At 37.2% G+C, this 16,980-nt stretch overlaps 1 protein-coding gene and 1 pseudogene across 2 annotated transcripts in view; one reads left to right on the top strand and one right to left on the bottom strand.

The window, feature by feature from the left end:
• The window catches only part of Acot9 (acyl-CoA thioesterase 9), a 47,822-nt gene extending 44,249 nt beyond the window's left edge, over positions 1-3,573 (top strand). For both annotated transcript variants that reach the window (XM_027927348.2, XM_027927347.2), the window contains 4 exons: positions 137-222; positions 2,377-2,464; positions 2,608-2,758; positions 3,270-3,573. In XM_027927348.2, the coding sequence (XP_027783149.1) occupies positions 137-222; positions 2,377-2,464; positions 2,608-2,758; positions 3,270-3,358 (414 nt within the window). In that variant the 3' untranslated portion in view covers positions 3,359-3,573. The remainder of the gene's footprint in view (positions 1-136; positions 223-2,376; positions 2,465-2,607; positions 2,759-3,269) is intronic.
• Positions 3,574-7,594: 4,021 nt separating this feature from the next.
• On the bottom strand, positions 7,595-9,049 carry LOC114086005 (E3 ubiquitin-protein ligase RNF168 pseudogene; annotated as a pseudogene).
• Between the last annotated feature and the right edge of the window lie 7,931 nt (positions 9,050-16,980).

The raw sequence follows: 16,980 nt of genomic DNA, 5'->3' as shown, positions 1-16,980 counted from the left end.
TTGCAGTCATGATATTTGTCTGAGATTTGATGGACCTTTTAAACTGACTATATGTTGTGGTGTAGTTAATTCCTTTGTTCTGTATATGAAGGTGAACATAAACTTCTTTTTATCAATCTTTACTTATGTCCTATAGGAACGGAACATTTTCAATCGTATCTTTGGTGGTTTCCTTATGAGGAAGGCATATGAACTTGCATGGGCTACTGCTTGCAACTTGGGGTAAGTTAAATTTAAATGGTCTTAATTTTTTAAAATATTTATTTATTTTTTAAATACATGACAACAGTGGAATGCATTACAATCCTTATTACACATATAGAGCACAATTTTTCATACCTCTGTATATAAAGTATGTTCATGCCAACTTATGCCATTATACATGTACTCTTTTTTTGCATTGCAATTCTTAATAACCCTTATGCCACAATTTTTCATATCTCTGTTTGTATATAAGTATGTTGGCCCCAAATTCAAATCTTCATACATGTATTTTGTATAATGATGTCCATCACATTCCACCATCCTTGCTAATCCCCTTCCTCCTCCCTTTCCCTTCCACCCCTCTTCCCTATCTAGAATTAATGTAATCTTCCCATGCTCTCCCTCCCTACCCCACTATGAGTCACGCCCCTTGTATCAGAGAAAACATTCAGCATTTGTTTTTTTTTTTTTGGATTGGCTAACTTCACTTAGCATTATCTTCTCCAATGCCATCCATTTACCTGCAAATGCCATGATTTTGTTCTTTTTTAGTGCTGAGTAATATTCCATTGTGTATAAATGGTCTTAATTCTGAGAAGCAATTTATACTACTTTTGTTAGTCAGCTTTGTGTCACTGTGACCAAAATACCTGATAAGAACAACATGCAGTGGTGCATGCCTGTGATCCCAGCAACTTGGGAGGCTGAGACAGGAGGATCGTGAGTTCAAAGACAGCCTCAGCAAAAGTGAGGCACTAAACAACTCAATGAGACCCTGTCTCTAAATAAAATACAAAATAGGGCTGGGGACATGGCTCAGTGGTTGAATGCCCTGAGTTCAGTCCCTGGTACCACCCCCCGCCAACAAAAAGAACAACTTACAGGAGGAACAGTTTATTTTAGTTCATTTTCAGAAATTTATTCCATGGTTGGCTGACTTCATAGCTCTGGGCTCGAGGTGAGGCAGAACATTATGGCAGAAGGGTATGAGAAAGGAAAGCACTTTAGGACATAGCAATCAGGAAGCAGTGAGAGAAAACTTTGCTCACCAGGGATAAAATATAAACCCTAAAGGCATGCCCCTGTGACCTACCTCCTCCAGCCACACCTCCCCTGCCTATAGTTATTTCCTGATAGCCCATTCAGCTACCTGCCTACAATTACCACCCAGCTAATCCATATCAGTGGATAAATCCATTGATTAGGTTACAATTCTCAAAATCTATTCATTTCACCTCTGAACATTATTGCTTTTTCTCTCATGAGATTTTGGGGGACAACTCATATCTAAACCATAGCAGGTAACATTTCATAGCAGGGTAACATTTCAGATCTAAACCATAACACCATCCCACTGAAAAGAAACGTTTTGAACCAGTCTGGATATATTTAGGAATATGTTATATCTTTTCATTTCCTTATTTGTGGTGCTAGGCATTGAACCCAAGGATTTGCACGTGTTAGGCAAGCACTCAACCATTAAGCTACATTTCCAGCCCAGAAATGTTTCTTTTAACATTAAAACTTTTTAAATTTGTTCTTTTTAGTTATACATGGTAGTAGAATCTATTTTGTTGTTTTCAAATGAATACCACACTGATACCAGCTGAGTTTGATCTTCATTTTTTTAAAAATATTTTTTAGTTGTAAAGGGACACAATACCTTTATTTATTTATATGTGGTGCTGAGGATCAAACCCAGTGCCTCACACATGCTAGGCAAGTGCTCTACCACTGAGCCACAACCCCAGCCCATGACCTTCATTTTAAGAAGGCTGTTGCCCTGAATTAGTAAATTAGTGCATTAAAGACCTGAGAAAATATGGGAATAACATGTAAAAGGGTAAATATAGTGATTTTGGCCCTATGTGGTTGAATTGGCATCTCTTACCATTCATCACTGGTGTGATGATTTCCCCCTTCCCTAAATTTATTCTATGTTCATTTTTTAAAAATATTTTTTTAGATGTTGACAGACCTTTATTTTATTCATTTATTTATATACAGTGCTGAGAAACGAACCCAGTGCCTCATACATGCTAGGCAAGTGCTCTACCACTGAGCCAGAACTGTAGCTCCTCTTTGTTCATTTTTGTTTTGCTTCTGTTGGTTGGGAAAATTCAAGATCATCTGAATTTTGTAATTCACCCAAATTCTACTTTTCTCCAATAGTGGTTCCCGATCATTTGTGGTAGCAGTGGATGATATCATGTTTCAAAAACCTGTTGAAATTGGCTCATTGCTCTTTCTTTCTTCACAGGTAGGTGAGAGGTGAAAAGCTTTTTTTAATGTCGGTTGGGCTTAAGAGAGGTTTCTATATTCTGAAGCCATTGATTCTTTTATGACTGCCTTTCTTCCCCTTCTTAATGCAGTTGACTAACTATAGCATTTCTAATCTGTTAGGTATGCTTTACTCAGAACAATTACATTCAAGTCAGAGTACACAGTGAAGTGGCCTCTCTTCAGAATAAAGAGCATATGACCACCAATGTCTTTCATTTTACATTCATGTCAGAAAAAGAAGTGCCCTTGGTTTACCCTAAAACATATGGAGGTAAGCAGTGATTATTGCTTTTCCCTAATGAAAGGAAGAAATTTTAAAGAAAAAAAAATTTCAATTCTTGGGATTGAACCCAGGGCCTCACACATGCTAGGCAAGAGCTCTACTGCTGAGCTACATCCCCAGCCTTCTTTTAAATTGTAACAGGAAGTGCAACAATGCTTGTCAGTCCAAGAGCATGTCCTTAAGAAATTTTGCTTTTGAGGTTCTATAGCCATGAAGGCCAAAGACGCCTCCATAGTCCTCAGGTGGCTGTTGCTGTTCTTCCCACCGGTTATCTGCAGACAAGCAACCACTGGTAGTGAAAGCCTAGTCCTCCCAAAGGAAAGGGACGGGAGTTATGACCTGTTTTCTTAGGAATGCTGCACACGTCCAGCCCAGTAGTGCATCCCTATTGCTGGTTTTGCATGCTTACTGCTGCCTGAGTGTTCCCAAATAGTGTCTTGTTTGTATGCTTTTATAGTATGTTTCAAATTTCTCCAGGGTTATCTTTCTTGTGTTTCAGAATCCATGTTGTATTTAGATGGGCAGCGGCATTTCAGCTCCATGAGTGTCCCTGTGAGCTTGAGAAAAGACTACCGTGTGGAGCCCTAGGAAAACCTCACTTGTTGCAAACCAGCACTCCACCTGCAGTGACATAGTGCCTAATGAAAGCCAATCAAGTGTATTTGGTTTTAGTATTGCTTCTTATCCTTAATATACAAGGAGAATGTATTCAGCTTTTAGGATATTCAGAAAAGCAGAACGAGAGCAGCTGGGTGAGGCTGAGATGATAAAGTTATTAAACAATAAATACTTTAAAAACTGTATTAATTGTGAACCTACATGTTGGCCCTCCATCCCTATCTACTAAAGGAATTAGGGCAGAATGCCTTTATATACAGTTGGACACATTCTTTTCTTACTCATACTGCAGCAATCAATATATAGTTTCCTGCCAGGGTAATTGGATGACATTCTCTAAACCTGACCAATTCCCCTATGTCATCTAAAACCCCATCAACCTTACATGATTGTATTTGCTTCCATTTACTTCTCAGCTTTTTTTAGCAGAGGGTATATGAAAAATTAGAGTGAAAGGATCCAACAAAGGATATGGCATCTGCAAAGAGTTGTGGGAAGATTTAGTTTTAAAATTCCATTAGGAGGTATTTAGAGATGGCATAGATGAAGAAACACAGGAGCATCTGTTCATTCTTTCATTCATTAGACAGTTATTCAGCACACTGTGCTAGGGGTTGGGCAGGATACATCTGATTTTAAAATAATAGCTGAATGAGCTTATAGAGCACTTACCATATGCTAGGTAGACACCACCCTCGGTACTTGACATGTATTAGCTTATTTATTTCTTCCAATCAGCATTGTGAGGCAGGTTCTGTAACTTTTGTAGGATTAGTCCACTCAGAAAACTGAAGCACATATAGGTTAAGTAACTTGCTCAAACCCAATATTACAATATCACCTAGGAATGGAAAGGAAGGCATTCCAAACTTTTTGTGTGTGTGTGCTAGGGATCAAAACCAGGGCCTTGCATATGCTCTACGTTGAGTTACAACCCCAGCCAGCATTCCTATTAATCTGCAGCCAAGACAAGACAGTTTATTACCCGAAGGGAGGAAAACATGATCAAATTTGGAAGAGACCAAAAAAAAAAAAAAAAAAAATCAAAACAACAACAAAACACTACATAGAAGGAAAAAGAAATCTTTGAAAATGCTGTTCCTGAGATGAAAATAGTCTCCTTTGGTATGGGTTCCAGGTCACAAATGTGCCTCTGACTTGGAATTAGCTAGAGTGTTTTAAAAATTTTTATATTAATTTATGTAATTTTATTAAAATCACAATATCATTCACCTCTGGCATAAAAAGTCCTGGGAACAAACAGCTTTCTCTCAGAGGCATGCAATTTAACTCAATGGGATCAAGCCAGTGCTATACTATAGTAGCCTGTTTCTGCACATTGTAATATCATCCAAAGATATACCTGGTCCTTCAGTATATTTTTCATAACTACCTATAATATGGTGGGAACTGGTGAGTCTAGGTGGCTAATGGGGGCTCTGGGAACTTTTGTGGGTATGTTAAGTGGAGCTCAGTTAAGAGATCTAATACATACTATTGTATATATTATGCATTATATAATTAGCTATTTGTTGCTGTGCAATGAAGCTTTTTCTAGAACCTTTTTTTTGCTATTATAAACAGTGCTGCAGGAACTATCCTAAATATCTAAAACATTTGACTCCTAAATTATTTCCTTAGGCAAAGTGTAAAGAAGTGAACTATTTAGGTTAAATAATATGTATACAATAGTATGAAGGCTTTGAATATGTATTTTATTTTTATTTACTTATTTGCTTTTTCTGTGGTACTGGGATTGAATACAGGGGCACTGAACCACTAAACCACATCAGCCCTTTTTATTTTTTGAGACAGGGTTCTCACTAAGTTGGGCCTCTCTAAGTTAGGGCCTCTCTAAGTTGCTAAGGCTGACTTATAACTTGTGATTCTCTTGCCTCAGCCTCCCTAATGGCTGGGAATACAAGCAAGTACCACTACGTCTGGCTCTATATGTATTTTACATAAGCCTCTAGAACAGTTACACAAACTCACCTATCAGCAATTTTTCTGAACTTTGCTATTTTGTCTTTCCTTGTGAAAACACCTTTGCTGTTTTTTTATTCATCTTTGCTGTTTTGAGAGGTGAAAAATGACATTTGTTAATTTCCTTTCTTTGAATTCTCCTGAGATTGAAATGAAATTGCTTTTGTCTTTTTAATTAATTTGTTCAAGCCATTCTGGAGGTCAGAATCTTAACCCAAAATTGTTACCATCTACCAATACAGGAGTAAGAACTATGGGTTTTAATTTTTAATACAGGACTTTAAGTAATGAGATGCAGCAAATTATAAAGGATATAACAATTGGTTCTGGATTATTAGTGTTTTTTCACTCTCAAGGAACACATAAGAAGTTTTTATTTTTTAATAATTCTTTTAATTTTCAGATTCACAACATTTGCATAACTATGAGAAAACATTTTCATGCCCTTCCAACAAAATAAGAAAACATAGCAGTACTTTCTAATAATCAAAACAAAATTTCATTATTAACAAAAAGTCATATATACTAATTGGGAAATTAAAGTTTATCTTAGAATCGACTTCAGTCAGGAAAGCTTCTTTTGGACAAATGAAGAGTTAATGTACATATCCTAGTTAAATAAAAAATGTACATATCCTAGTTAAATAAAAAAATACATAACACAATGGGCTATTCTAAGATTTATAACCCTTTTGAGGAGTTCCAACAATGTCTATTCTAAAACATATAGTAAAATAGCTCTTAGAAAAAAATTGATGAGCAGACTTTAGTTTTAGACAAACTTGCCTACTTTCTGATTATATCACATCACCACAATCAATGCAATGCATTTTTTTCTGAGAAAAAGCAAAACTAAAATTTAAATTAATACAGAATTCTTCACATATTCACCCAGTCTATCAAATATAACTCATATAATAAAACCTACAGTACATATAATTATGCACCAAAAATGTAGATCTGTCAAGTATACAAAAATTAACAATTTCATTTACCCAAGTCAAAGAAAAAACTTTAATAACATAAAAACACAAATGTAAGCTAGATCTACTTTGAGGACATTTTATCATATTTTTACATCAAAAGGATGTATGCTTGGACAACAGCAGAAATGCTGTTAAAGCTGTTTGCTATAAATTAAAATTAATTAAACAAAAGATCAAAAAGTCTCCAAGTTAAACTTCACAAAACAAAAACACTGTCTTCTGATTTAATTTTCAGGATAAGACAGGGCAAAATGCAAGTATCTTGCTTTCTATTTCTGTCTATAAACAAAAGTTCAATATCAATATAAATGATACTATAAGGAAATAAACACATAGTTGTGTTTCGAGTTTCACAACATAAAAAATACTGTGATATAATGCTCTCACAGTAAATTTTCATTTTTCTATTGTGTTATTTTTTGTTTGTTTGTATTGATGGTTGTGCTGGGGGAAGAAACCCAGGGCACCTCACAAGAAGTGCTCCAGCACTATTACACTCACAAACTCTTAAAAATTTTTTTTTAACAAGTAACAATTAGTGAATGAATTGGGAATAGAGAACAAAAGTGAAAGATATTTTTATATCCATAAGAATCAAACTTAGTTAATCACAGCTGTTAGCAATACAATAGAATAGCTGTGTGTGTGTGTGTGTGTGTGTGTGTGTGTTTTGCTGGGGCTTGAACCCAGGGCCAACTGAGCCATCTCTCCGGCCCCAGAGTGGCTGTTTTAAAAGACAGCAACATAGCTCTGGCATTTACTCTGTTGCTATGTTTTTGCCCTGGATTGAACCTAGGACCTCACATATACTGGACAAGCACCTTTCCACTAAGTTACACCTAAAACAGCTATTAATAACAGAAATGATATGGATCCTTATTACTCCCTTTTACAGAAACATATTTGAACATTCTCTGTAATCGCATGGTCCTTTAAAGACTGCGTTTGCTTACAGAACAGATGACAATTTCATAAAGCTTTAAACCATAAATTTTTAAGGATTCTGACAGAACAGACAGCTTCATAATACAGCTTCAGTACATCAGAAAATACTCCCTTTACCCATGTATTACTTTGTATATTTCTCACACTTTTGAGAAACATTTTTTCTGTAAGAAATGAGCACTTTTAGATAGATTATAATTACCTCTAGTAGAATTTGTCATTATCCGTATCTTTTTGATCCGATTCACCTGGATCTTAAAAGAAGGGGGCTCATTTTAATCTGTTGAATACCTTATGTCAGTTTATTTTCTGGACTTTTTTTTTTGGACTTCCCTTCTCTTACCAAGTTGGATGGAGATGAGGATGCAGCTCGCAAAGGATACCCATCTGGGGATCCTTTTTGCCGATTTGGATACATTTCTTGTTTATCCACAGACTTCTGAAGTTGTATCGCCAACAACCTATCCTCCTCTTCTTGTTTATGTCTCTCAAAAAGTTGGTGCTCCAAAGTCATCATTTTTTGGGTGAAGCTTACTTCTGATTCCTCTTCATCCGAGGGAGATTTCTGGAACAGTTCTCTTTTTGCAGAACGGCGTGGATTGTTGACTGCTTCAGATGAAGATTCCTCATTTTTTCTTTTGGCAATATTTTTGCTGATCAGTAGGTGAGACCCTTTTTGTTTCTCAAAGGTGTTGTTTCCAGTTTTCGGTGTAGTGCTCTTACTCTGAGCTTTGCCATAAGGCTTGACTGCAGCTTGTATAGAGTGGTGAGCTCCAGGTTTAAGTCTTTCAAGCACGACAAACAACTCTTTATGACAACAGCTTGGGCTGGTTTGGGCTTTACCTTCAAGGTGTTTTTCCATACCAGAGACATACAACCGTGGCACAGGTGTCTCCATGGAAGACTTTGCACCTTGTTTTTTAATTTCAAGGCCTATTCGTGAAGAAACTGTTGGCATGTTTTCTTCAATTTCTTGCTGCATTGGGCTTTTATCATCACTGTCCATGTTCTTGGATACGTAGTTTTTTCTGACTTCTTGTACAACCTCAGACTGTGATGCTGGCTCAAATTGATGCAGAGGTGACAAATACCTGTCTTCAATATGTCTTTGTTTGTTCTTTCTTTTCTTTTGTGACTTTGTTGCAACTGGTTCAGATTCTGCAGAATTCAGAGGAGAAGCCAAGATACTTCCGTCAGAGGAACTGTTGGCGCTTAGGTTTCTTGCCTGTTCCTCCTTTTTCAAGTCCAGGTCACTCTGCCTCCGTCTTGTCTTTTTCTCTAGCTCCTCCTCCTCTGCCAACAATTTCTGTATGTATTCTTCACTAGCTTTGCATTGCTCTTCTTCCCGGGCCCGGCGCTCTGCCTCCATCTTGCTCATTTCCTCTTCATATTCTTTTCTCAGTTCCCCGGGAGTACTTAACACGCGAACTGGTTGGTAGTCTTCAACTTCTTTCTCTGATTCTTGCCCAGAAATTCTGAGCTGGCATTCCTTTGGGTAGTGTTTTTGAATCATCTCCCACAGTTCCATATTGACAAGAGAATTTCTTCGAGTATGGTACCGAGTCCATGAAGATACCCAGAGGCGACAGAAAGGACAGCATAAATTCGCCTTTTCCATGGTCGACAGGAAGCACGGCTTACACAGCGTGTGGTTACAAGGCAGAGTCACAGGTTCTATTAGAATTTCCAGACATATCTGGCACTGGTATTCGGACAATGAAGGAATGGCGTGTTTGGATAGCGCCATTTCAATCTGTTGACAAGGTCTACTTATCAGTAGCCGAAGACGAAGAAGCTCTCGTCAAATAATTGCTTCGCCACGAGGCCGCGGCTCAGAAAAAATGCTGTTTCCGCTGAGAAGCCGGAACTTCCGTTTGACACCTATTGTGGGGCGTGCTGGAGTTTCGTGGTGCCCCATCCCACCGAGCCCCACCCCAGTCTGTCAATCCTCAGCATGCTGGCTTCCTTTCTGTCAGCCACATTTGAGAATTTACAAACCAGTGAGTGTACCGCATAGTGTCTAGCATGGTTCCACCTGTTGAGGGTTGGAAATTGTTCTGTATTGATGTGCGGAAATCACAATTTCTCTTTAGGCATTTATTACCAAATAATAATTAATTTGGGCTAACATATTTCTTCAATGTATGGTCTTTGAGGATAGTAGGTTGCTGCTGTTGTTTACTTTGCAGCATTGGGGATTCGACACAGGGGTACCATTGGGCTACATCCCCAGCCCTTGAGCCCTTTTTATTTTTTAGATAGGGTTTTGCCAAGTTGCCAAAGCTAGGCTTGAATTATAGATGCTTGCCACCACAGCTGGTATGTTGTTTATGTATCTAAAGATATTTGCATGCTATGGCACACACGTTTTTCCAGCATCTTAGGAGGCGGTGACAGGAGAATTGCAAGTTCAAGGTCTTTCAGCAACTTTGTGAGAACCTGTCTCAAAATAAAAAGTTAAAAAGGGAGGTTGGGGGGCTGGGGATGTGGCTCAAGCGATAGCGCGCTCGCCTGGCATGCTTGCAGCCCGGGTTCAATCCTCAGCACCACATACAAACAAAGATGTTGTGTCCGCTGAAAACTAAAAAAATAAATATTAAAATTCTCTCTCTCTCTCTCTTAAAAAAAAAAGGGGGAGGTTGGGGATCTAGCTCAGTGGCAGAGCACTTGCCTAGCATGCACAAGGCCCTGAAAAAAATTAAAAAGGGCTAGGGATATCACTCAGTGGCAAAATGTCCCTGGGGTCAATTCCCAGTACCCCCCACAACAAATAAATAATTATAAAAAGTACTGAGGATGTAGATAGTGGTGTTTTTGCCCCAGGATTCAATGCCCAGTACTGCAAGCCAGTAAACTCAAAAGCCATATTTGATTTTGTGGGATGGCTGGGCTTACCTAGGAGATTATTCTGCTTTATATGGTAGTCCTTGGTAGTCAACTGTGTTCAGCTGGGAGCTCATCTGGGACTGGACCATCTGGCTCCTCAGCTGGGGTGTATTGAATGGGTGATGCTCTCTAGTAGACTGGTTGGATACCTTCAATGGCAGCTGGAGGGGACTAGAAGCAGCCAAAGATTTTCAGTTCTTAACCACATCATTGCTCTGCTTTTCATGGAGGGAATGATCAATGGTATCGCTGAAATTGACAAAGGTGGGTAGGGGAAAATGGCATTGATTGGACAACTGAGAAATTGCTGGTGGAAAAATACTTTGAAAAAGTGGTAGTATCTTGGGTTACACAGTGAAGGGCCAAGTCATTTCAAGCTTTGTTGGTCTTTCTTCAGTGAATTCCTCACTGGTGTTAGACAGATATTCTTTTACAAAAGCTTTATTGTCAGGTAACATTAGGAAATACTGCATGACTTTAATACTTCACGGGTATTTTATAATGCATATCAGTTTACAAAAGATTGAAAATAGGGCCATAAGAAAACCTGCTTCAGCTGACCTGGTGGCACATATCTTTAATCCCAGTTACTCATAAGGCTGAGGCAGGAGGATGACAAGTTCCAACCCAGCCTGGGCAATTTTAGTGAGACTAGCTCAAAGTAAATCAAGTCTGGAATAGTGGTGCACTCCTATAATCCCAGCAAGTTGGGGGGTTGAAAGCAGGAGGATCACAAGTTTGAGGCCAACCTCAGCATCTTAAAAGATCCTCAGCAACTTAGCAAAACCTACTCTCAAAATAATAAAAAGGACTAGGATGGGGGCTGGGGATATAGCTCAGTTGGTAGAGTGCTTACCTTCCATGCACAAGGCTCTGGGTTCAATCCTCAGCATCTCTCTCTCTCTCTCTCTCTCTCTCTCTCTCTCTCTCTCTCTCTCTCTCTCTCACACACACACACACACACACACACCAAAAAAAAAAAAAAAAAAAGGACTGGGATGTAGCTCAGTGGCAAAGCACCTGTGGTTCAATCCCCAGTACCAAAAAAACAAAAACAAACACACACACACACACACACACACACACAAAACTAAACAAAACTGTCTGGAGCTGCTCTGGAAATACATGCCCTTAAGCAAGAGAACAATTATTGCACCCTGCAAATTTATCTCTGCTTGGATAATGAGGCATGGCTCCAGGAGTAGGCGTTCCTTGATGCGTTTGAGTTACACTCACCTGTCCCTTTGTAATCCTCCCCCTTTAACCTTTTTGGGATAGAATGTACCATGGAACCTGCCCTTGTGTGTCCCCTATATAAGAATAAAGAATTCCAGTGGCTTTCCCTCTTTTTATACGGGCCCCTAAGGTTGGAGAGCTGTCCCAGATTTTGAAAAGGCACTTCTTTGTGTTTGTGTGTTTTTTTCGCTGTTTTCTTAAGTTAATGCAATAGTCGGATTTGTGAACCCAGCATAGGTCGCCAGCTAGGAAAGATGGCGATAAATGGAGTTGCCGCTGGGATGTTTTAAGGTAGCTGATAAAATGTATATGGCTAAAGTGTAGCCCTCTCTCATAAGTACGCTTTTTATGACTTATTGTGAAACTAATGTGGGTTTTTTTGTGTTTTGAAATGTTTTAGATTAGAATTTTTGAATTTATGTGCTGTAAATTAATGTTTAGAGAATGAAGAGAGATTGTTTTATTTGTGGGATGTAAAATTCCAGAAGTTTTCTGCTTCTAAAAAAGTAAAGTATTTTTCAAATTTTTATTTGATTCTTACTTTCTAGAATTATTTAGACAACTTGAATTGGGCAAATAAATCTGCTGAGCCTCTCACTGCATCCCTATCAAAATGTAAAATCGAGTGAACTATAACTCAGCTGCTGTCACACAGATGCAGGGCTCCAACCTGCCACTGGCAATACTTTTAACCTTTAGATATCCTGGCCTGGGTGCCAAACGCCTGCCCGCTAGCACCAGCATCTGCCACTGGAACCCGCTGTTGAGTTGGGGGAATTTTGGGGTGCCCACATGCTGCGAAGGGAGAGTGCAAAAGACGGAAGCACAACTGCTCGGCAAGCGGGCTAACCTCTGAGGACAGGTCACATAGATAAGGCAGGGTCCCATCCATGGGGTCCTACTCAGGTGGGGCAATACAGTGACTCCAGGGGAGGTTAAAACTCTTGGGGACGCTAACCCGCCCATGGCGCCCGCCCAAAGGGACTGAAGCGCAGCTGCGGCTTCCTGAGTCCTCATGGTCCCGGAAGTAGCAGAGTCGGGGGAGCAACGGGGTACTGGATGGTAACCTGCGGGCACAGAGTGTCTCTGGAGGCTTATTTTCAGGGCCTGCCATTCAGACCCTTTTTCATGGGCACAGGCCCCATCCCAGCGGGAGGGACCCAGCACCCAGCGGCAACCTGGCTTCCCCATCCCAACTTAACGCCAGCTGGCCCATCAGCCAGGGGATCACAGGGCCATTACTCAAACCTCTGTGACGCCAGGGGAATGGCGAAACGCCCATGTGATGCAGTCGCAGAGGGACTGCAGGCAGGGGAAGGCAGTCAAATTGAACTGAGTCAAACCCATTGGGGAAGCTCCCGGGGCTGGCGGGACCCTGCCTTGGGCAACAAGCCCTGCCCCTGCGGGGCAAACTCAGATGTAAAGTACATTGCAATGGATCCAAATATTTTAAGAGCCATGTGGTTTCATAAGCTTTACATAATTATAAGCTATACCTTTATTCTTAATGCATATTTTTCCAGGTAGTTGGATAATCTATAGTCCTTAATTTATAGAATAATTAACACATGTATCTATTTGTTTAATTAATATGTATCTATTTGCTTCTAACTGCCTTCCCGCAACAGGAAGCATGTAATTTATACCTTTATACATGCATTTATCTGGTGCTCTGCTTTTTATAGTTAAAAATATTTAAGATAGGGGCTGGGATTGTGGCTCAGAAGTAGAGTGCTCAACTAACACGTGCAAGGCCCTGGGTTCGATTTTCAGCACCACATAAAAAAATAAAGATATGTGTCAACCTATAGGTAAAAAATAAAAAATATATAAAAATATTTAAGATAAATGTATTTTACTATAAAAATTTTCTTTCAAGAGATAATACAACCATCAAGTAATCTCTAATTCTCAAATTATTGTACAAACTTTTATAAGATGATAAACAGATATGATTCTGTCAACAAATGTCTAAAGGCTTTAACTACAGTTTCATTGAGATATTTCTTCTTATCAAGGTACAATAATTTGTTTAGATTCTCAGATTTACAGAAATTGTTCCAAAGTATAATCAAAAGAAATAATTCTAAAAAAAGGAAAAGAAGATACTTCTACAGAGAGGAAATATACATTGCAGATCCTAAGGAGAAGAAAGAAATCATCTTTGGGTAAAAGAAAAGGTCTTTATATTCTAAATTATAATGATGAAAGGATTTTTGTAAATAGGGAAATCTTTATATACTTATCTAGACAGATGACATAAAAAGTTCAAACAATTGAAAAATAGATTTATGTATAACTGGACTGACTATAAATATTTGGACTGATCAGTTCTAGGATATTTCAGGCTATTTCCCTGATTTTATTATGCTGATGTAAGCTTTCTGTCCACGTTCTGACATGACAGAGCTTATTAAAATATTAAGCTTATACCTAATAATTCTTGCTGTTTGAACAAGGAACAGTTTTTAATGAATCAAATTCATACATCATTTATCAGACCATAAATATTTTAAAATGCTTACTTAAATTCCAATTTTGACACTTCTCCTTGGAGACTAAATTTGATTGATTCAAAGACATCAGTAATGATTACTGCTGCTTCTTGCATATTTCTTCCGTTTGTTGAATATTTGTGGGATTTGGGAGAACATTTTATTACAACTCAAGCTCTCCAAATTAAAGTCATACATTAGTTTTGAGCAATAAAAGTTACAAATTTTGTGGGTAATTCATTTGCATTATATAAATTCTCTGACTGGAACTATAATCCATGAAATATTGTAAGACTTGTATATATTCCCTACACTTGGGAAGTAACCTTAATCATATTTTCTAAAAGGCAATTACAGACACCTATTTAAAGGATAATATTCTGAGATATAGAGATATTTTGAAACCTTCTTCCAGGAAGAGGTTGAGGGTTCTTTTTAAATTGTCCATTTGCATGTAACATCAAAATGGATCAGCTAGTGTATACAGTGGAAAATTACAATGATCAATAAAAAGTATCTCATGTTCATATCTAGCCCCAATTACTATTAACAGAGAAGACCTTAAAATTATCTACTAGAAAGAAAGATCAAAGGAGACCTCTCAAACTTAATATAGACCAGAACAAATTCAGGGAGATTTTCGAGAGATCCAAATTCATGTATTGTAATATTTCAAAATTATGCCAGATGTCTAAACTTATCTAGAGAGATATTATGCTGTTACTCAGGTAAACTTTAAAATAGAGGGCCATCTTAAAAAACAATTTTAAAGGAAATTTATCTTAACCATGTGTCAATAACACAGAATAGGAACAAACCTAATTGTCTGGAGCACAGATAACTCCCCCAAATTGATTAATATCCAACAGATAAACAGAATGCCAAAAATAATTTTAGTAAGACTTTAGAAAAATCCTATTATTTTCCTAGAGATACTTAAAGATACAATACAGCACCTTAAACTTATAGGGTGCCACCCATTTTCAAAAGATGAATTTATCATCCAGTTAGCCTAGACATTCCAAGGGATTTACAGAAGTTAACATAGTCTTAGCCAAGTTTGGATATTACACCACAGTTTAAATGAAGATCAAATGGGAGACAGAAAAACATAGAGACAGAAAAAGAAGTAAAATGCTAGTCTTGGCCCCAGGAGAAATACATTTCCTGGGTAAAAATTTTACTCCTCTTCTAAGTTAAAAACAGACTTTGAAAGCCTCTAAAAATTAAAACAGGGCAATACTTTGAGCCCCTGTCAATAGTTTGTCACTGAGGAAAATAACCCTAAAAATACTTACCCTAAAATATTAGACACACAGCCATAAATAAATCAGCTTAACAGCTCATAGCTTATTTCAATAAGAAATTTAACATGATAGATCTTTTCTCAACATTAATAATATGAGGTAATGCCCTCCATACATTAGTATTTTTAAAATTGGTAAAGCCAAAAATTATATATAATTATTAGTTATTTTTACTACATTAAATAAAGTTGTTAAGGATGCTCATACAACTATTTCTTTATACACAAAGATTGTTTTGACAAAATATCCCTAAAATGTTATTGCTAGCTCAATATCATATAAAATTCTAAATTAGATCACTTTCTTAAACAATACTGTTGACTTGTTTTTACCCGTTAATATTTGAGATACTAACTCCTCATACTTAGGTCAACATTGGGTTTGATAACAATAATGACAGTTTTTCATAAATTGGTAAATAAAAGGCTATTTTTTTAATTCATTTTTTATTGGTTAAAAATAACTTCTCTAGGCTTATTTAACATGTGTACTTCCTATTTTGGATAGATGTCTATATTTTTCTCATGCCCCTAGTAAAGACCACCACTCTGTCTCTAGCCTCATTACAAATTAAGATAGTCATTTGAAGTTAATCTAGAGCTAATTTCAAAATATAAATTTTTATTATATTCTTCATTTTTAGTAATTCCATTAAAGTAAAAAATTAAGTCATACATTAGTAAAAATGAAGTTTCTATTTGCCATAGTCCTTTTAAATAACCTTTGTCAAGATTCAAGACCAACTAAAGATGTTAAATTTTTTCTTATTATTTAAATATTTGTACTATTGTCTATAACTTAAACTAATGATATTATGACTTATGGCAGCCTTTTTTCTCAATTTTAATAAGTATATTTAAAAGGGGGGAAACAGGACCTCATAGCACACACTAGATCTTATAAAATATTTAAAATTTTTTTCTTAAATTGTAATATTGAGAGTCTTACTGTTGCTGAACATGATTCGGTAAATTAAATCAGATGCAAAAGGAGAGTTTAAACCTGTCATCATGAAAATTACTGAAAAACTTGGCACAGGAAGTTAAATTTCCAGCTGCAGAATTTACAGCCATGTAAACAGTGAGTACTTTAAATATTATTATATTATTATAAGTTTCATGAGCTTATCAGATAAGTAAAAATTATGAAGAGACTCTTGAGACACCTCTCAGGTCCACCTTTAATGTGCCTTGCAGTGTGGACTGGAAAATCCACCCATGAAACTGGATTAATTGTACTGACTGTAATGGTCAGTTATATCTATATGTTGATCCTATGGTAATAAACAGGCTGTCTGGGAGTATCTTTTGAGAAAAAGATAGCATATGAGAAACCTAAACCAGTCAATCATGCTGGTTCTTAGAAATTAAGACTGTATATCTGGACAATTGTCAAAATAGAAAGATTGTTGAAATAGATTTTTTCCTATAAATGCTAGTTATTTACAGAAAATATCCACCAATGTATTATTGCTCTAATCATTCTCCAGTAGAAATTGGCAACTTTCCTAAGTGGATAGATTGTGCAAATGCCTTGCCAGTATAACATAAGGTGTCTAGAAATAGTGGATATATTTTAGGCTGGTCTCCTAGAATTACATGAGGATGCCATAACTCCTAGAAACTTTAGTGCTCTGCAAGATGGCATCCAAAAGGATGTTTGATGTTTGACTTCTGCCTCCAGAATTTTTACATTACTGACAGACCTAAAAGACTCCTTATATGTGAGAATTGAGAGAAACCTATAACCTGTAA

Source organism: Marmota flaviventris, chromosome X (genome assembly GCF_047511675.1).
Source record: "Marmota flaviventris isolate mMarFla1 chromosome X, mMarFla1.hap1, whole genome shotgun sequence".
Classification (NCBI taxonomy): Eukaryota; Metazoa; Chordata; class Mammalia; order Rodentia; family Sciuridae; genus Marmota; species Marmota flaviventris.
This window is presented reverse-complemented; position numbering and strand designations above follow the sequence as displayed.